Source organism: Bos grunniens, chromosome 10, assembly GCF_055505025.1.
Source record: "Bos grunniens cultivar Pamir isolate PY7600 chromosome 10, Bosgru_T2T1.0, whole genome shotgun sequence".
NCBI classification, from domain to species: domain Eukaryota; kingdom Metazoa; phylum Chordata; class Mammalia; order Artiodactyla; family Bovidae; genus Bos; species Bos grunniens.
The window spans coordinates 58,252,253-58,273,630 of NC_141174.1; the positions used below are offsets into that span (position 1 = coordinate 58,252,253).

At 43.1% G+C, this 21,378-nt stretch overlaps 1 protein-coding gene and 1 long non-coding RNA gene across 2 annotated transcripts in view; one reads left to right on the top strand and one right to left on the bottom strand.

The window, feature by feature from the left end:
* Positions 1 to 336: 336 nt before the first annotated feature.
* Positions 337 to 7,765, bottom strand: PTGDR (prostaglandin D2 receptor). Its single transcript, XM_086321513.1, has 2 exons — positions 6,920 to 7,765; positions 337 to 2,524 (listed from the first exon to the last, which is right to left on the bottom strand). The coding sequence occupies exons 1-2, from the start codon at positions 7,763 to 7,765 to the stop codon at positions 2,285 to 2,287; spliced, it is 1,086 nt and encodes a 361-aa protein (XP_086177639.1). The 3' UTR covers positions 337 to 2,284.
* A 206-nt stretch (positions 7,766 to 7,971) lies between these two features.
* Positions 7,972 to 21,378, top strand: part of LOC147364604 (uncharacterized) — a 169,924-nt gene continuing 156,517 nt past the window's right edge. Inside the window, exons 1-2 of the long non-coding RNA XR_015134753.1 lie at positions 7,972 to 8,068; positions 8,581 to 8,788. This is a non-coding gene — a long non-coding RNA (uncharacterized LOC147364604). The remainder of the gene's footprint in view (positions 8,069 to 8,580; positions 8,789 to 21,378) is intronic.

The window sequence follows — 21,378 nt, forward strand, 5'->3', positions numbered from 1 at the left end:
TTCCCTGGCACAAGGTATCTGTCAATTAAAACTTATTTAATAATATAATGAATAAATTAATGAGGATCATTGAAAAGTTGACTTCTGACTTAACAAGGATTTCATACAGATGGTGTATCTACATTGTGACAGAAAGAACCACTAATTCCTTGAATAAACATATGCAAAATTGTTTAAAGTAATGTATTTGCTAATGGGACAGTCTATAAAAACCCATTCTATTAAACTGCTAGAGAATGAAAGGCTGCTGGTAAACTTTTACTCAAAACAATGAAACAAAACCAAAACATGAAATTCTTTTCTTTCATTTGAAGAAAAGTAATTTTCTTTGCAAAATATTATAAAATTATGTTTATTGATTCATCTGGGAACTTTTCAAATGACCTTGACAATGATCATAACACTTTCCAAAAGGAGAGCATAAAAAAATGAACTTCCTCTGACAATAAAACACACAGGTAGTTACACATTAAGCACATAAGCAAGAGTTAAAGTTGAAAACAAGTGTATTTTGCATCACATCACACTCTCAATTATAATTTGTGTATTCCTGTATTTGACCATTTCACAGTTTTGGTACACACAAAACACACACACATATTTCCAGATTAATACCACCTCTGAGATAAACCAGAGGTAAAAGCGGGGCTGCTGCTAACTCTGGTCTTTGGAAGGGATGGCTAAATGGGGGTCTCAGGCTATTCAAACATAGCTGGTTCTCCAGCTCAGAGTCTGTGTTGGGTATAAAGGGGCCCCACAGATGCCAAAAGCCCTCTGATACCCCCGTGTATTCTTCTACCCAAGGTGAAAGTTCTTCCCTGCAAGCTGTGTCTACAGTCTCTTGTTTGGTTTAACAGCTGCAGCTGTATTTCCCCCACTTTTCCCTTTTGGTCATAGTGTTGCTAACATTTGTAAACATGTACAATTAAATGTATTCTTAAAGTGCTTGGCTGTGCTCCATCTGAGCCACATCCTGCTCCAGCTTGAAACTGTATTTCTCAGGAACCTCCATAAGATCTTACCATCTCCACCAAGGGCAGAATATGGCTTTAACAGGTAGCTGTTAAGGTCATCGCCACCATGCTCAGCTGAGGCTGACTGAGTCCCTGTGAGCTTGTTGCTGTGCTGAATGCCCCGCTCTGTTATAGCCATTCGTAGTAAACATGCTTTCTGGGAAATTATACATCCCAGTCTTTCAACAAACGATAAATCCCTCCCCACCAAGGAATCCATCAATATGATAAGCCTACAAAATGGAAGTTCCAAAAAACTGAAACATTTTGTAGCCCACTCCCAAATTTTCATGCCTACGGACACCCTCCAAATAAGAAATTGGACTTAAAGGATAAAAGGCATTTTTTTCTTCTTTGGATTGTAGACCTTGCCTCTCATTTACTTATTTATACCTTTGGCTCTTCACACAAGGCAGTGAGCCTTCTCTCAGGGGTTGGCCAGAGAAGGATGCTCCAAATGCCTGATCTAGTTACATTTTCACCTCCCTTTTAGGAGGTGCATCTCTAATTCAGGCTGTAGTTGAATCAGTTGGCAAAGATAAGACTTAATTAGGGGCAATTGTGATACACAATACACAAATCAAGTTTCGCTAGAAATAAGGAGAATAAGAAAATTTAAGAACAACCTATTACATAATTGTAAACAGTGGTGTTTCTTCTGGATTTAAATAAAGACCCAGAGGCCTAAGGTCTCCTTAAAAAATTAGGGACAACAAGTACAAACATTGGAACAATCACTATAATTGCTTTAAGACTTTAAACACTGTTTGGGTTAGTTGCTAAGTTGCACTTGACTCTTTTGACACCATGGACTGTAGCCCATCAGGCTCTTCTGTCCGTGGGATTTCCCAGGCAAGAACAGTGGAGTGGGTTGCTATTTCCTTCTCCAGGGGATCTTCCCAACGCAGCGATCGAACCCAGTTCCCAACCCAGAGAATGAACCTGGGTCTCCTGCTTTGCAGGCAGATTCTTTAGCAACTGAGCTACCAGTTTAACTGGTATAACTCAAAATGAAAAACTATTATAACTATTATTAGTTATAATAATAATAGTTATTACATTATAACTCAAAATGAAAAACTCCACTGAACTGATTCATGAATACAGAGGGACAACACATTAAGAATGAACAAACAGTTTTGAAAATACATTTAGATATTTTGTTATGGAACATACCTTTTATGGATATAAATTATAAGATTTTTTTGTGGCTCATGGTTCTTTGCAGAAGATGAGATGTATTCTTGAGTTTATGAGAGAGGATAACATAGTTATAGACTGGATTCCATGTTAGTTTGGCAAGAATTGCTGTGCCAATTTCTATGTATAAGGGGCCTTATGAAAATCTTGCGAAAAAACATTCGAAACACTGATGTTCTGAAAATGATGAAAATCCAAGGGTCCACAATTGAGATCACAGAGAGAAAGCGCAAGGCTCGGAGGTCTTCAGTTTCTTCAGTGGTTCCATTTTGCTCAGGAACAGCTTTAAACGCTCCATAGTAAGCACGATACTGTTTTAAAGAAAAACATTAGATTAGGATAGCAAAAGGTCTATGGCTGCGATAAATTCCCTTACTTCACTTAGAAAACATTATTTTTCCATAAGAATATGGCAGTTTGCCTTGGGATATTCATTTTGGCCACTGTCATGGATGGGTGCAAGTGAGGAGCCAGGGAGGTGCAGGTCCTCCTGGAAGCCCCAGGCTAATCCCTGGAGCTACCCTGCCGGCAGTCAGAGCAGAATTAGCGTTACCTGGCCATGCAGAACTAGCGTTACATGGCCGTGCAGAGGAAGAGCTGAAGTGGGACAGATCCAGTCCACTGAATTGTCTACAAACAGGGTCACCAGACTCCCAAAGATACTAAATTTCTTCCCTTCTTTCTTCTGCCTCCTTCCTGTTCTTGATTCTTAGCACAGAAATAAGTCACACGTGAAATGTCACATGTGTGGAGGCACCAATGAAACAGAAACTTCCCTTTCTCTGAACTTTTTTTATTGAAGTATAACTGATTTACGATGTTTCAGGTGTACAGCATATACATATATACACACACACACACATAGATGCATATATATACACATACACACATATATACATCTATGTGTGTATGTGTATATATATACATATATATGTGTGCGTGTGTGCATATATATATCCTTTTTCAGATTCTTTTCCATTATAGGTTACTATAAGATATTGAATATAGTTTTCTCTACAATACTGTAGGTCCTTTATCTATTTTATATATAGTAGTATATATCCGTTAATCACAAATCCCTTATTTATCCCTCCCTCCAATTTCTCCTTTGATAACCAATTTGTTTTCTATGTCTGTGAGTCCATTTGAAACAGAAACTTTTAATCAATGTGAAAAGACAGGAAATATTCCAGTGGAGGGGCTTCCCAGGTGGTGCTAGTGGTAAAGAACCCTCCTGCCAATACAGCAGATGTAAGAGACATGGGTTCAATCCCTGGATGAGGAAGATCCCCCGGAGGAGGGCATGGCAACCCACTCCAGTATTCTTGCCTGGAGAATACTGGACAAAGGAGCCTGGTGGGCTACAGTCCATAGGGTCACACGGAGTCAGACAAGACTGAAGTGACTTGCATGCATGCATGCATGCATGCATTCCAGTGGAAAGACAGGAGACAACTCATGTAAATTAGTTATTCTTAGCACAGATGCTTATTTTTCTGTGGTTGGCATCCTCTTGTCAGACTAGGAAGAAACCTACAACATTCTAGGCAATATATTCAGGGACAGAAAGATAAGCCTACATACCCGTGCCCAGCCACTCCTATTGTCTTGCTCTTCCCTGAGGTCTCTGGCTTTTGGGTAGCCCTGCAAACTGCCTCATCCCTTTCCTGCCATTCAGTCAACACTGCTGTTTTGACCAGCACTGCAACTCCCTCCCACTTGGTTGGAGGCCAACTGCTTTTTCTCAATACCCTTACATCACCCAAGCCCACTGAGATTTTTAAATTTATAATGGGACAAAATAGACGCTAATGGACCAGAAAATATGCAAACTCAACATTAATGGGAGGGGATACAAATAAGTGCACAGACCAAACCCATTCAAGGCAGTCAGGGATATGAGAAGATGTATGTTCCCATAATTGTTTCCTTACCTTTTAATTCTTTTTTCAGTAGAGCATTTCAGTAGGCTCAGATACTCCCATCTAGTGCACTTAGGAAAACAGAGGTTATCTGGAAGCCCTCCCCCATTATAACTGTTTAATAACACAAAGAGTAATAATAATGGCTAATGCCCATACAGAATTTCATATTCCTAGGCACCATTCTAAGCATTTTACTTTAAAAAGTTTGTCTCATACTCACAAAAATCCTGTTAAGTATGTTCATTATCTCCATTTTACAGATGTGGAAATTGATCATGTGCCCAAATCCTACCTTTTTTCCAGGCCAACCTAAAGTATTACCTCCATTCAAAGCCTCTTTGAAGTGATGGTTAAGCTCATCAGCTTTAGAGTCTGACTATCCAGGTTAGATAGAATCCTCTCACTGGCTATGACATTTCAAGCAAGTTACTCTGTTTCTTCATCTATACAATGGGGACAATCGAACCTATTTTCCAGCATCGTTACAAAATTCGAATGAGATAATATGAGTAAAACCTCGAGAACAGGTCCTTGCATATAATAATAATAATTCAATAATTAGCTAGTATTACTGTTTTATCAATTAGGAGTTAATCCTTTCCTTTTCTAAACTCTTTTCTGGCCCTACTCACTCCCTCTCACACCCTGGATTATAGCTCTGTGGGCAGATGAGAGGTTTTTCTCATTTTAATTCCCTGCAATGAATTATAGTGCCTGGAATGTTGTAGGTTCCAGATCTGAGATTAATGAGTAAATGGATGGCAACAGGCTACACACTTCAGTTGATTGAAAAAGGAAACACTTCATATGACTTAAATCTTTATATTTGCTCCTTTCTCCTCAAAGTGGAGAAAAATATAATTCTTACTATTTGAGAATGCTTGATTAGTTGGCATCTGGGTAACTGAACAATGTTTAAATTATGAAGACAAATCATTTTATTTCTATTCAGTATTCATCAATATCAATTTTCTTGCATATTAAGTTATTTTAATTGATATTTTCAAGTCACTTGATTTGTATTAGAAATGTAATATTTATTCTATGAATGGCCTTTTAATTTTATTTATTTTGGGGGTTTACTGAAATTATGACAAATTTGTTCACTCTGATAGTGATCAAAATACATACTCTATTCAAGATATCTGTTTGAACACTATCTAGACTTTCAAAAAATTTCTGATGATCAATAGTATTCCCTAGAAGATACTTTATATAACTGCTCCTATAAGAGAGGGTTGACTAAGAAACATACTCAGAATATACAACGGGCTTGTTTAGAGAATGCAGTCCATTACAGGGAAAATCAGATGGGAAGAGTGCCCTCTGCTGAAACTAGGGATCCATGAAAAAATGTTGCTGTTGCCAGCTCTCTGGATACTTAGCCCTGATTTGCTAACTCCTGCTTCAGAGTGTGGTTCTTCAAATGTGATCTCTACATCAGCAGATGAAGTGGAGGATGCTGAATTCTTCAAAAATGTCTGAATCAGCAACTGGAGAACAGGGCCAGCCAGCTATGTTTTTAAAAGTACTGCTGATGAGTCTGAGTGTGCTAAAGTTTGAAAACCATTGCTAACTATCTCCACCTATATCTTAATCTCTTTGTTTATATAGCTATATATTTATTTATTTTGGGGAGTTCCGATCCTAATTCAGACAACTATTGGCCCAATACTAAGACCTTCATTTAAGGGGGGAAAATCACATTATATGTCACTTTCATCTACCCTTGAAAGTAATGTCCAAAACTGCTACACTGCCATAAGAAACTTAACTTTCCTATTCACATAAGTCTCAGGGCTCCAAAAACATGGACTTGACAATGAATTTATTTAAACGTTGTTCATGTTGAACAAGTACACTGTGGAGTCAGGAGAGAAAGAGGAGCAATACTTCTAGCCTCAGCCACTCCTAGAAGTCTTAGCAGGGATCACAGGAAGAAATACCTTCAAAACGAGGAAGTAATTCAATCTGCACCACAACCTGCATCAGTTAATTGAAACACAAAATAATGGCCCACCTCGCTTGCCAAGGTAGAAACAACACCGGTCGAGACAGGTTATCAGAGCGTCACAACTAGTTGAAACCTTCCTCCACACCTGCTAGTCCAAACAGCCTTTCCGCCTCTGCAGCCACCACTCCCTGCAGCGGCAGCACGGGAAAGGGCGTCCTCCACTCCTCAAAGTTTACACACCAGTTAAAAAAAAAAAAAGACTAAACTAAACCTACGCTTTTAGTCACTCGCGTCTGCAAATCAGTTTGGCAGGATTACACCTTCTCTTATTCCCTTTCCATACCAACACCGGGGGCGGGGAGGTAGGTGGGGTGGGAAGAACGCCCAGATGTCATTTGCGCATTTCTGATGCCACTAAAATCATGGGCAGGTGTAATGAAATAAAACCTCGCATAGCCATTGGAAAGTGGGAAAGGACTCGTACTGCCGAGGAGAAACCAAGTTCTGCTTCCCAAGTTCTGAGGTGCAAAAATGGTCCTGAGACCTTCTCAGAGCACTGGAGAGGTTCTGCCGGACTAAGGGGACACAGTCCGGTTCCTGCTTTTCCTAAATTTCTGTGGCTTTACCTCTTTTCGCTCAACAAATCGGATTCTATCTACTGAGGACTGCGGAGGGAACGGAAACTGATCCGCGGAACGCGGGAACACACCCTCCGGGGTCTGGGCGCAGCTTCTCTTGCACCGCACCCAACACGCCCCACCCGTCCCTCTCCTCTCCTGCGGCCCACCGCGCGTCAGTCTCCTGCAGCTTTAGCGCGGACAACTCACAATTAAAGGCAGGGAGCACATGGTGAAGAGCACCGTCATGAGGGCTAGCAGCAGGAGGTGATCCAGCTCCTCCAGGTGCAGCGGGGTGGCCTCCCTCTCGCCGGGGCCCGGCTCGGCGCGTTCCCTGGAGCCAGGGCGCAGGAGTCCCCGCAGCCGCAGGTGCATGGCATAGAGGTTGCGCATGGCGCTCAGGTTGCACAGCACGATGGCGAGCACCAGCAGCAGCATGAGGCTGGCGTAGAGCACCGAGTAGCTCAGCACCGACAGCGAGCGCTCCTCGTGAACCATCTGGAAGAAGCACCAGGTGCCAGGGCAGTACTGCACAAACTTCCCAAAGCCCACCAAGGGCAGCGCGCAGAAAGCGAGGCAGAAGGCGCCCACCACCGGCGCCACCATTGCACCCCGGCGCGGGGTGAGGTGCTGTCGATGGAAGAAGGGGTGCCCCAGGGAGAGCCAGCACTCCAGGGCCATGGCCAGCAGCTGCAGCGTCGAGGCGAGCCCGAAGAAGGACATGATGAAGGCGAAGGCTTGGCACAGAGAGCTGTCCGATCCGGGCACCAGCTCCCGCAGGCTCCGGTTCTGCGCGTAGGCGGACAGCACGAAGGGGCTCACTAGACACTTGCCCAGGAGGTCTGTGATCGTCAGGCCGAACACCAGCACGTAGAAGACGGAGGGCGGCGGGCGCGGCGAGCGCGGCGGGCACGACCCCAGACCGGAGCGCGCCAGGAGTCCCAGGGCCAGCAGGTTGCCCACGAGGCCCGTGCTGAAGAGCACCCCGCCCATCGTCGCCGAATTGCCCTTCTCCACCGACGTGGTGTTGTGGCAGCGGTAAAACAGCGGCCTCATGACCGGCGGCCCGGCGAGCCGGAGCGGAGGCTGCGGGAGGACCGGGGCCACGGGGGTCCGGGTGCAGAGAAGCCTCCCGGCCGCTCTGCGCGCGTCTCGGCCGAAGAGGTTGCGCCGCCGAGGAAGCTCCGCGGGCGGCGGGGTGTTTCCCAAGGCGCCTCCTATCCAAACTCTCTGGTCACACCCCGCCCCTCGGGGCGGGACGCGCGGAGGGGTGCGCAGCTGCCAGTGGCTTTGCAGGACGCTCTGGGTCCTGAGCAGAGAGACAGACCCTCAAAGCCCAGAGTCGGGGGACAAAAAGAAGTAGGTAGCCTCTCAGCGTCCAAGGCCATCCCTTCTTGCGAGGCAAGAGAACGTACTGAAATGGAGGGGAAATTAAGCGGCAGCCACGAGGGTGGAGAGGGGTGAGAGGAAGTGGTGGTGGTAGGACTCTGAAGTCGAGCGTCGCTGGGGTGCTCAGAAAACGCGATACTACTTTTCTTTTATTTACTTATTAAATTAATTTGTTTATTTTACTTTAAAATATTGTATTGGTTTTGCCATACATTGACTTGAATTCGCCCTGAGTGTACATGTGTTCCCCATCCTGAACCCTCCTCCCTCCGCCCTCCCCATCCCATCCCTCTGGGTCATCCCAGTGCACCAGCCCCGAGCACCCTGTATCATGCATCAAACCTGGACTGGCGATTTGTTTCACATATGATATTTTACATATTTCAGTGCCATTCTCCCATATCATCCCGCCCTCGCCCTCTCCCACAGAGTCCAAAAGACTGTTCTATACATCTGTGTCTCTTTTGCTGTCTCGCATACAGGGTTATCGTTACCTTCTTCCTAAATTCCATATATATTCGTTAGTATACTGTGTTGGATGTGAAAGTTGGACTGTGAATAAAGCTGAGTGCCGAAGAATTGATGCTTTTGAACTGTGGTGTTGGAGAAGACTCTTGAGAGTCCCTTGGACTGCAAGGAGATTCAACCAGTCCATTCTGAAGGAGATCAGCCCTGGGATTTCTTTGGAAGGTATGATGCTAAAGCTAAAACTTTGGCCACCTCATGTGAAGAGTTGACTCATTGGAAAAGACTCTGATGCTGGGAGAGATCGGGGGCAGGAGGAGAAGGGGACGACAGAGGATGAGATGGCTGGATGGCATCACTGACTCGATGGACGTGAGTGTGAGTGAACTCTGGGAGTTGGTGATGGACAGGGAGGCCTGGCGTGCTGTGATTCATAGGGTCAAAGAGTCAGACACGACTGAGCGACTGAACTGATACTGTATTGGTATTTTTCTTTCTGGCTTACTTCACTCTGTATAATAGGCTCCCGTTTCATCCACCTCATTAGAACTGATTCAAATGTATTCTTTTTAATGGCTGAGTAATACTCCATTGTGTGTATGTACCACGGCTTTCTTATCCATTTGTCTGCTGATGGACATCTAGGCTGCTTCCATGTCCTGGCTATTATAAACAGTGCTGCAATGAATATTGGGGTACATGGCGACACTAGTTTTGACTTTAGTGCTTTGAGGAGGGGAAAAGGTAACCAACCTTCACGTTAACACCTGTGCCCTGAAACAGGGTCTTCTAGATCCTGGGATAGGAAAATGAGCTTCATTCCCTAGGTGAGGAAACACACCTTGGAAGGTCAAGTCACCTCTTAGGGTGACAGAGCTAGTAGTTGGTCGAGCTGTACCTGAAACCCGGATCTGCTATTGAGAGAGTCTGTCTTGCTTCCATGGTTTGTCCTCTCAAGATTTCAGGGAAGTGACTCCAGGGAAAACCAACAGGAGATGTTGGGTGGCATGAATCACAGTGGCTGTGTAGACACGGTGAGAAGAGGATGGTTAAGAACGCTGATAATATCAGACCTGGGTTTAAGTCCCGGTTCTACTACTCATTGCTGGTGTGATCCTGAGAGACTTGCTTAACCTCGCGAGAAGTAACAATCTAACAGCTTGTTTGCCTCTTGGGAAACAGGGATAACGTGTGTAAAGTGCAGACACATAGGAAGTGCTGAGTATAGTACATTTATCAGGATTCTCCCCTGTTTTAGGGAGGCTGTTTTAGTAACTAAAATGTTTAGCTGCAATCTTGAGCATGGGTTTCGAAACCAGAAAATAGGAGACTTAGTTTAGTGCTTTTTCACTCAGGTTTGTGACTACTAGAAAACATTTCTTCTCTTCTGGCCTTTGACTTGGTTGCATTGGAGAGGCAAAGGAGTTAAATCGTGTAAGTGTGATAATAACTTTAATTAACGCTTGATACCCTGTGAGAGTGGAGAAGGAAATGGCAAACCACTCCAGTATTCTTGCCTGGAAAATCCCATGAACGAAAGAGCCTGGAGGGCTACAGTCCTCGGGGTCACAGAGTCCAACATGACTGAGCGGCTAACACACACCATGTGAGAGAAACTGGCTTGAGTGTATAAATTTGAGTGGGATGACCAGGGCCCTATTACATAAACAAGTAAATTATGCCTTGGCTTGAAGAAACTAATTTTTAGGCTCAGTGCCTGTTCTGATGGACAGACTCAGAGAGAAAGACTATTGGGCTTAAGATGTAAAAGCCTTAAGGGTAGCAGGAAAAGCTGCTTTCAGACTGAAAGCCTGGCCAGTAATTCAGGTCATGGGGTGGAGATGAAGAGTCCACACTTTGGAGTTAGACAGTTCTGAACTCCATCATTAGCTGTGTAAACTGGGAGTTATTTTACTCAATTTCCCTTGAGTCTCATAAATAGAATATGGGACTTATGCTGACCTTGTAGGGTTATTGTGAAGCTGGGAAAGAATAGGGCATTTGTCATAGAGTAATAAAAATACTGAGAGCTAACATTCACAGGCCCTTGTTTATATATGTGGAACCCTCTGTAATCCTTTCAGATATGTTCACTCAATTAATAGGTCTTCGGGGGCTTAGTTACTTTCTCCCTCTCCTTCCTACCACCTCTCATGCCCACTTCCAGCCCCTAAAGAATAATGATGGATTTAGAAGAGCTCCATTTGCATTGATAAAGTGGAAGAAGCAGCAGTCTCAATAACCAAAGGGCATAAGAATCTGATGAATCTGAGGTCTGCTCTCTAGACAGAAACACACACACCGGCACAATTTATACCAATTTCAGTGTTTTCACAGTTTCGTGAAAGAATGAGGCCCAGAGGAAGCCCAGTGGACTCTCTAGCTTAAGAATCTTCCTCTAATGATGTTGTATAGGGATGTTCTCTGAGGTGTACCTATTCCTTTTTTTTTTTCTCTTTTTGCAGTCTTATTTTTCTCTTCCAGCTGCCTTGACCTCTACAGCCCTTCTGATAATGTAAACACCCTTTTAGAAACAACTGTAAAGTGGGACTGAAGGGGCACTGTGGATCCTTGACATGATCTCTGTATTTCATGTTTCAAAGGTTGATGGGTTTGAACGGGTATAATTCAGGAAACCACATGCTTCCTCCTGACCAATGTAGCTGGCCTTTACCACGGGGTTTCCGGCCTGTTCTGCCTGTTCCCTCTGGTTCATCCTGCCCTGTTTTCAGACTTAACTTTGGAGTATCCTGTCCCTCCTCCTAAGGAATCTTGTTTTACAACTTCACTCTTCAGCCCAGAAAAGAATCATTTGTTCATTCATCAATTTTGCTCATTCATTTTTGAGCTTTTACTTTGTGCCAAGCATGGGGGGTGAGTTGTGTGGGCTTTGAGGAACATACAGCAAAGAGAGAAGGCCAGTGACTGTCATGTGATTTTTTACATGGTTACATTGATACATTTTTGTATCAGTTTTCAGAGTAACTAGGCTAAGTCATCCCCACCCCCCCTACCCCCAGCAAAAGAGAAACTTTAATGAAAATATCTTGGGTCCAGTTACACAGTAAAGGTACCTTCATTATTTACAGAGCTTGGAGAAGGCAATGGCACCCCACTCCAGTACTGTTGCCTGGAAAATCCCATGGACAGAGGAGCCTGGTAGGCTGCAGTCTATGGGGTTGCTAAGAGTCAGACACGACTGAGGGACTTCACTTTCACTTTTCACTTTCATGCATTGGAGAAGGAAATGGCAACCCACTCCAGTGTTCTTGCCTGGAGAATCTCATGGACGGAGAAGCCTGGTGGGCTGCAGTCCATGGGGTCGCACAGAGTTGGACACGACTGAAGCGACTTAGCAGCAGCAGCAGCAGCAACCACGCTGCTTATTTGGGTTACAAGAAAAATTTACTGGAAAAATATATATGGTATAATGTAAGCTGCTAAGTCACTTCAGTGATCCCATGGATTGCTGCCTAGCAGACTCCTCCGTCCATAGGATTTTCCAGGCAAGAGTACTGGAGTGGGGTGCCATCGCCTTCTCCAATAATGTAAGCAGACACATCTAAATATATAATTGTATGATGATTTTGTAAATATAAAGACTGCATATGCTCATGGATAAGAACTAGAAGTTGACATAGGCACATAAAACATGAAGTTAAACTTGAGAAGTGATGGTAGAAAATTTCTTTTTAGATTTGTGACATTTTTAATACAGTATCTGTAATAATTATCTGAAAAGATTTTAAACAGAAAACAAGTATATGCTCATGACAAGATTTTAGGAAGGGAAGAGTAGGAAAAAGAGTAGTATTTCCTGGATCCATCCTGACTGTCCTTACCCATCCCTCACTCCCACTGAACTCTAAAGTGATATTCTGGGCTGGGAGATTGTGAAGAGCAGAGAATACAGAGGAGGAAAGCTAAAGAGTAAAGAACAAACTTAACTAATGATTTTAGAGTGTCTGCTGTGTGCTAGTGGCCATGCTGGACACTATGCACACGCAGGGGTGAGGGGATGGCATGTATATCAGTGTGGAAGTGATGGAGGGAGGGGAGCGTCTTTGCAGTCGTACTGTGTGAATTCACATCTCAGCTTTACCCCCTTGGACAGCATCGTACCCTTGAGCAACCTTCTAACTTTTATAAACCTGTTCCCTTGTCTGTGAAAATGGACTGAGGAGGAGTCAGCGTACTGAATTCAATGAACACATATGGTAATGTTGTGGCTTAAATAAAAATACTCTTCATGGAGCTATCATTCTTAGCCTTGGCTGTACATAATGTATTCTTTTTTAATTGAAGTATAGTTGATTGACAGTATTTCAGGTATATAGCAAAGTGATTCAGTTAAGAGGTTTATAAACCTGTAACCCATTTTGATATCTTTTGCTGCCAAAGCGAGTGATTAAATCCTCCAGAGATTCTGAGGAGTGGGTATGTGTGTCTTGGCTGACCTCAGTGGACTTTCTGTGTCCACGTGTAAATCAGGATCAATGTCTCTGTATGTTTGGGTCTTGGAGAAAACATATTCTGAGTTACGGCTTGGCTATAGATTCAACCCTAAAGATCAGAATGAAGTTTTGAGAATGCTTTTGTGTGATGATGAGCTGGGAATAAACAAATGGTGAAATATACATTTGTTAACCCAGTTATAGGTTAGACAGCCCCCTGATTACTGAGATTTTCTAGCAGTTTGCTCGTGGTTCTAAGCAATATTGTTGGTAGGTGTGGCTGGTTTGCAGATGCTGAGATGGAGGCTGGCATGTAGGATATTCATTAGGGAGTGCTTGGGGGATTAACACCTGTGAAAGAGAAGGAACAGAAACAGGCCTGAGTCAAGGGAGGAGTCAGGCTGTGATCCAGTTTCTGTAAAAGGCCTGAACCAACCTGAGCGGAAGCTCAGAAGCTGAAAGGGGTCCTCAGAGTCGCCCTGAGCTGGGGAGTGAGGGCCTTATCACATTGGGTAGGGTGGGCCAGACACTGGGGACCCAGGGAAGGGCACATGGCTTTGGGTGCAGCAACTCTTTTGAGACCTGGAGGGGGCTTCCCTGGTAGCTCAGAAGGTAAAGAATTTGTCTGCATTGCAGGAGACCTGGGTTCTATCCCTGGGTCAGGAAGATGCCCTGGGAAAGGGAATGACTACCCGCTCCAGTATACTTGTCTGGAGAATTCCATGGACAGAAGAGCCTGGTGGGTTATAGTCCATGGGGTCGCAAGAGTTGGACATGACTGAGTGACTAACACTTAACTAATACCTGGAGGGAGCTGACAGCCAAGGGCAGTGTACCAGTAGCTGGAGGAGTAAGCCCTTTAGTTTGGAGGGAGATCTGGGTGGTGTGTCAAAGCATCCGCTACCTGGATGGTACTGGTAGGGATCTCAGCTGAGACCTGGAGGCTCTTAGGCTTCACCCACATTTACCTCAGGTTTAACGAAGCCTCCCCAAACTTCTTTGTGGTGTCCCAGGCAGGTTAGGCCAATGCCTAGGTTATAGCATTCCAAAATTATTTTTTGTTATTCATACTTTTTTGTGTGTGATCTAGCTTTCCTCAGCATAGTCTTGGATTTTTCTTTCTTCAGATTCTTCCCAGAAGTCACCCTCATCCCCAAACCTAAGAAACCCATTCTCTTGGCCTCCCAGAAAGTCCTGTTGCATTTACTGTATTACATTGTGTTGTGTGTTTGCACATTGGGTTGTGAGTCTCTCATGAGCAACCATGTCTTATTCAACTTTCTCCCACATGTCCCAGCACACACTGCTAGGCATACAATAAATATTTACTAAATGAGCAAATAACCAAAATAGCTTTTTTAAATTTATTTATTTATTTTGTTCTGAGAGCCTATCCTGAATCTGAAACAATTTTCATCTTTCCTTCTAAGAAGCTAAGATATTCTTCTGTATTCAGCTGCCAGGCAGAAAGCCCAGGGTCAAACAAATTTAAGTTGTATGCATACGCAAGGCTGAGTCTCAAAATTATTTTGTATATCTGTCTGTGGCTCTGGAGGAAGACCTAAAGGAAATAATGGAGACTGGATTTTTTTAAAAATTGGAGATAGTTGCTTTACAATGTTGTGTTAGTTTCTGCTGTACAGCAAAGTGAATCAGCTATATGTGTACATATGTCCCGTCTTTTTTAGACTTTCTTCCCATTTAGGTCACCACGGAGCACTGAGTGGAGTTCCCTGTGCTATGCAGTAGGTTCTCATTAGTTAATTTTAACTGATGGCTGTGCTGGGTGTTCGTTGCTGTGTGTGGGCCCCTTTTCTAGTTGCAGCACTGGCTTTCTCTAGTTGCAGTGAGCTGGGGCTACTCTTTAGTTTTGGTGTGTGGGCTTCTCATTGTGGTGGTTTTTCTTGTGGCAGAGCACGGGTTCTAGAGTGCATGTGGGCTCAGTCGTTGTGGCTAACGGGCTTAGTTGCTCTGTGGCATGTGGAATCCTCCTGGGCCAGGGATCAAATCTGTGTCCCCGGCATGGGCAGGCCAATTTTTAACCACTGAACCACCCAGGGGAGCCTGGTTATTTATTTATTTTATATGTAGTAGTCAATCTCAATCTCCCAAGAGACTGGCTTTTGAAATCAATTGTTTTTCTCTATCTGTGCTAAGTTGTATGAAAGATTGTTGTTGTTCAGTTGATCAGTTGTGTCCAGCTTTTTTTGACCCCATGGACTGCAGCATGCCAGGCTTCCCTGTCCTTCACCATCTCCTGGAGCTTGCTCAAACTCATGTCCATCGAGTCGGTGATGCCATCCAACCATCTCATCCTCTCTCATCCCCTTCTCCGCCTGCCTTCAGTCTTTCCCAGCATCAGCATCTTTTCCAGTGAGTCAGCTCTTTGCATCAGAGTATTGGAATTTCAGCTTCAGCATCAGGCCTTCCAAAGAATATTCAGGATTGATTTCCTTTAGGGTTCACTGGTTTGATCTCCTTGCAGTCCAAGGGACTCTCAAGAGTCTTCTCAATAGTTCAAAAGCATCAGTTCTTCGGCACTCAGTCTTCTTTACAGTCCAGCTCTCACATCAATACATGACTATTGGAAAAACCATAGCTTTGACTATATGAACCTTTGTTGGCAAATGTCTGCTTTTTAATACACCATCTAGGTTTGTCATAGCTTTCCTTCCAAGGAGCAAGCATCTTTTAGTTCCATGACTGCAGTCACCATCTGGAGTGATTTTGGAGCCCAAAAAAGTAAAGTCTGTCACTGTTTCCATTGTTTCCCCATCTATTTGCCATGAAGTGATGGGACTGGATGCTATGATCTTTGTTTTGTTTTTTTTTATCTTAGTGTTTTGAATGTTGAGTTTTAAGTCAGCTTTTTCATTTTCCTCTTTTACCTTCATCAAGAGGCTCTTTAGTTCCTCTTTGCTTTCTGCCATAAGGGTGGTATCATATGCATATCTGGGGTTATTGATATTTCTCCTGGCAATCTTGATTCCAGCTTGTGCTTCATCCAGCCTGGCATTTCACATGATGTACTCTGCATATAATTTAAACAAGCAGGGTGACAATATACTGCCTTGATGTACTCCTTTCCCAATTTGGAACCAGTCCATTGTTCCATGTCCTGTTCTAACTGTTGCTTCTTGACCTGCATACAGGTTTCTCAGGAGGCAGGTAAACACGTGGGTAAATCTAAATAAATATATCCTATACAAAAAACAATCATAAAGCCTTGTGTAGTTTAAATATGTATAGAATTAAATGAATGATGACAATAGCACAGGAGGCATGGGGGTAAATGGAGTTAAAATGTTTTAAGGTTTTAGCATTATGTAGGAAGTGATAAAGTATTAATATATACACTATAAAATAATAAGTCAACAATGCATGTCATACTCTATAGAGGAACTCTCTAGAGGAACATACTGTCTAGTTAAATAATAGTAAAAAAGTATATAACTAATAAAGAAGAAAATGCACCAACATAAAATATTCATCTATTTCAAAAGAAGGAAAAAAGAAAAAACATAAAATATAAGAAACTAATAGTGAGATGGTAGAAAACTTAAATGTATCATCCATAATATAAAGTGTAAGTGAATTAAAGTCACTGAAGACTTTTAATTTTGAAAAAGATTAAGCTGCTTCTCACTGGTTAGAAGCACATAGAACATAGTAGGTACAGTGAAACTAAGAAAGTTAGCAATTTATGCATCATTTAAAATTAAGTTAAATAATTTTTGCAAACTACAGACATCTCTTCTGCCTCTTGTTTTTCCAAACAAGATCTCCCATGTTTTGAAACATCAACTGGCAGTGAGGAGATAGAGTGAATAAAAGGAAAACTAAACCAAAAAAGGGAAAGGACTTACATACAGCTCTTTAAAAAACTGACTTATATTGCCTTTGTGAAAGGCTGGTGATTAAATATTGAATAAAAGCCAGGTAACTCATATTTTCAAGATATTAAAAAAGAAAGATGTTAGCACATCAATTCATGCCAATTAAATGAACATTAGTATGGCTTTTGAACGTAGGTTCTGGGATTCATGGCTAGATAGAGGCCATTTGGGAGCGATGTTTATTGTAAGTCTCTCAAACTTGGACTCCTGTTCAAATGCCCAAAGATTAATAAATTTGTAAGAACTTTTAATGTTACACGTTCATTTAAATAATTTAAAACATTTGTATAAGTCTGTTCTGGCTAGTTAACATGACCTAGTACTGTTCCCACGTTTCTGTTCATAATCACATGGTACCGAGGCCTTACGATGTCATAGCACAGTGTAAAAAGAAATGTTTCACACTTACTACAATAAACAGAAACTGTGGACGAATCACTTTACCACGTGGCACATAATGATATAGGTGTGCAGAACCCAATAGAAACTTCAAGCCGACAGTCAATTCCAATTTTCAATGGATGCTTTTGGTAGATCTGCCCACTTTGCAAATACCATCAGCATCAAATGTAGTAGTACAAACCCAATGAAGACTTCTCTGTTAAATTTGTATTTTGGGGTACACACAAACAAATGAGCCACCAAAATCATAGATCTGGGGCTTAAAATGAGTTCACTATAAAAAGGAAAAATAGCAAAACATGAATGATGATAGTGATTCATAACCTTGAAGACCACGTTGTAGAGAGCTATAGCTGGGCTCCCTTCAGTTCAGTTCAGTCGCTCAGTCGTGTCCGACCCTTTGCGACTCCATGAATCGCAGCACACCAGGCCTCCCTGTCCATCACTAACTCCCAGGCTCCCTTCACTATGGTCCAAATGAGAGCTTGGCAACAGCCATAAAAATGTCCCAAACAAGTAACCACAGGGATTCATGCCTTGGGTATCTTGACAAAAGGGAACCCTTGATGCTCTAGGGAAGAGCAACATCAACTGACAGGAGCGTGCCCAGACTCTGGGTCCTTAGGAGATGAAGACAAGAAAACCAAGAAACAATGTTTCCTTCTGGGAGTTGCATCCTATAAAACAGCAACAAACTGTTTAAAGTATGTAGGTAAACTGGGTCTCTGTGACCAGCTCCAAGAGCTGAGCTCTAAACCTAAGGAGCCAAGCTTTAGTGGAGAAGAACAGCTAAAACAGACTCCTACACACCAGAGGCACAGAAGGGGAATGGTGATCATTTGAAACAGCAACAATAGCAAAAATAACAGCACTTAAGGAGACTTTATTTTTTGGGCTCCAAAATCACTGCAGATGGTGACTGCAGCCATGAAATTAAAAGACGCTTACTCCTTAGAAGGAAAGTTATGACCAACCTAGATAGCATATTGAAAAGCAGAGATATTACTTTGCCACCAAAGGTCCATCTAGTCAAGGCTATGGTTTTTCCAGTGGTCATGTATGGATGTGAGAGTTGGACTGTGAAGAAAGCCGAGGGCCAAAGAATTGATGTTTTTGAACTGTGGTGTTGGAGAAGACTCTTGAGAGTCCCTTGGACTGCAAGGAGATCCAACCAGTCCATTCTGAAGGAGTTCAGCCCTGGGATTTCTTTGGAAGAAATGATGCTAAAGCTGAAACTCCAGTACTTTGGCCACCTCATGTGAAGAGTTGACTCATTGGAAAAGACTCTGATGCTGGGAGGGTTTCGGGGCAGGAGAAGGGGACGACAGAGGATGAGATGGCTGGATGGCATCACTGACTCGATGGACATGAGTCTGAGTGAACTCCGGGAGTTGGTGATGGACAGGGAGGCCTGGCATGCTGCGATTCATGGGGTCGAAAAGAGTTGGACACGACTGAGTGACTGAACTGAATTGAACTGAAGGAGATTTGAGTCTAGCTCAAAATTTTTTCCCTAAAACTAAAAACATGAGTGTCAAACACAACTTAGTAGATGAAATGAAGAAGTTGCTTTCTTTTAAGACAGAGATGCTTTCTTTGGCTGTCTGGTTGTTTATTCAAAAGTTCAGCTCCTTTTGTGTATTATGGTTGGAATGGTTCATAGCCTCTTTCTGGACCCCTGAGAGATTTGGGTTTTGGACCTTAATTCTCTGTGGCTACCCAGGTATGTTTTTCAAACTTCTTACACTGTTCCTAGGATTTAGAAAACTTGACATGCCCCTGAAAACTTGCCTGCAGCCTTGCATCGGCATGCTGCTCCTCAGGCAGCTCGGCTGTCTCCCCACTGTGGGGTCAGGAATGCAGGTGCAAGACCCTTGGAGGGCTTTGCTTGAGGTTCTTTTACTTGTCCAGGGCTGCATTCCCAAGGCCTCTTCCTGGGCTCTACAGGTACTTCACCTCCCTTTTCTCTTCACAACTTTTCCATTAGTATTAATAGTACTTCATATTAATGACTTGCAATCTACATACATGTGACCCTAAATTTTAGAGTTCTAGAATTTATGTCCGTGATTTTTATATATTCCAGTTCTTTTGTGAAGTTCTCTATCCTATCATGCATTTTTACTGAACATTTTAATCACAGTTATTTAAGTCCATGGCAGATCATTCTAATATCTGAGTTGTCTGTAAGTATATTTCTATTGTCCGCTTTTTCTCTTGGTACTGCCTGATCATTTTTTAATTGAATGATGAACGTTGTGTAAAAATTCTGTAGAAGCTTTAATGAAGTTATCTTTCTCCAGGCAGGGTTCACTTATCTTTTAGAGGATAACTAGAGTGAGGGCAAATGACCTTAATCCATTAGGGACTCAGGCTTCTCTGGTGGCTCAGTGGCAAAAAATCTGCCTGCTAATTCAGGAGAGGTGGGCTTAATCCCTGGAGGAGGAATTGGGAAAATTCCCTGGAGGAGGAAATGGACATGGACAGAGGAACCTGGTGGGTTATAGTCCATGACGTCACCAAAGAGTCAGACACAACTAAACAACAACAACAACAACGATAACAATCAGAGACTAAGCTGACTTGAGGCTGAGTGCAAGTCTTTGTAAAGCATCCTAGGCTGAGGGAGTGAATGGGGGCTGAAATCTAGCTTGTAACTCTGCTCCCTAAGCCATGATTTCCAGTGTGATCTGCATATGCCCAGAGAAACGTATGTTCTATTCAATTCATACAAAAGTATGCATACGGGCCAAGTAGTTGCCCATTTTCAGCTCTTCTCATTGCTATCACATTCAAGGAAAATGGGAATGGAAACGAATCTTTCAGTGAGGTCTTCCAGTGAGGTCTTCTGTGGCAACCTCAGTTACAGCTGTGGTCTTCCAAAACTTATTCTGATATTCCAAGAAACTTATAAGACTAACTGAAAAGAAAAGCACCAGTCCATTAAAAAACAACATGAGTAGCATCATGATATATAAATTTACATTTTAATAATAATTTTGTAAAACATTGTCCTGAGGTGGTTGCTGCTGCTGCTAAGTCACTTCAGTCGTGTCCAACTCTGTGTGACCCCACAGACGGCAGCCCACCAGGCTCCCCTGTCCCTGGGATTCTCCAGGCAAGAACACTGGAGTGGGTTGCCATTTCCTTTTCCAATGCATGAAAGTGAAAAGTGAAAGTGAAGTCGCTCAGTCATGCCCGACTCTTAGCGACCCCATGGGCTGCAGCCTACCAGGCCCCTCTGCCCATGGGATTTTCCAGGCAAGAGTACTGGAGTGGGGTGCCATTGCCTTCTCCGCCTGAGGTAGTTAGATGTCTAATTAATTCCAAGCAGTATTGATGGCAGGTGTCAAGACAAAAGGGCCAGGATACAGAAGAGATGCTCTCTGAAGAATGCCAGGCAAATTTTCTCCAAAATCCCACAGGTATGTTCAGTGGACATTTATAAGCCTTCTTGGTTTCAAGATGATGGGAACAAAGAGAGTAGTAGTAGTTGTTGTTCATTTGCTGTATCATGTCTGACTCTGCAACCCCATGAACTGCAGCATGCCAGGCTTCCCTGTCTTTCACTGTCTCCTGGAGTTTGCTCAGATTCATGTCCATTGAGTTGGTGATGCTATCTCATCTTCTGCCACCCGCTTTCCTTTTGCCTTCAGTCTTTCCCAGCATCAGGGTCTTTTCCAAGGAGTCAGCTCTTAGCATCACATGGTCAGAGTATTGGCACTTCAGCTTTAGTCCTTCCAATGAATATTCAGGGTTGGTTTCCTTTAGGATTGACTGGTTTGATTTCCTTGCAGTCCAAGGGACTCTCAAAAGTCTTCTCCAGCACCAGAGTTCGAAAGCATCAATTCTTCTGCGCTCAGCCTTCTTTATGGTCCAACTCTCACATCCATACATGACTACTAGAAAAACCATAGCTTTAACTATACAGATCTTTGTTGGCAAAATGTTGTCTCTGCTTTTTAACACACTGTATAGATTTGTCATAGCTTTCCTTCCAAGGAGCAAGCATCTTTTAACTTCATGGCTTCAGTCACCGTCCACAGTGATTTTTGAGCCCAAG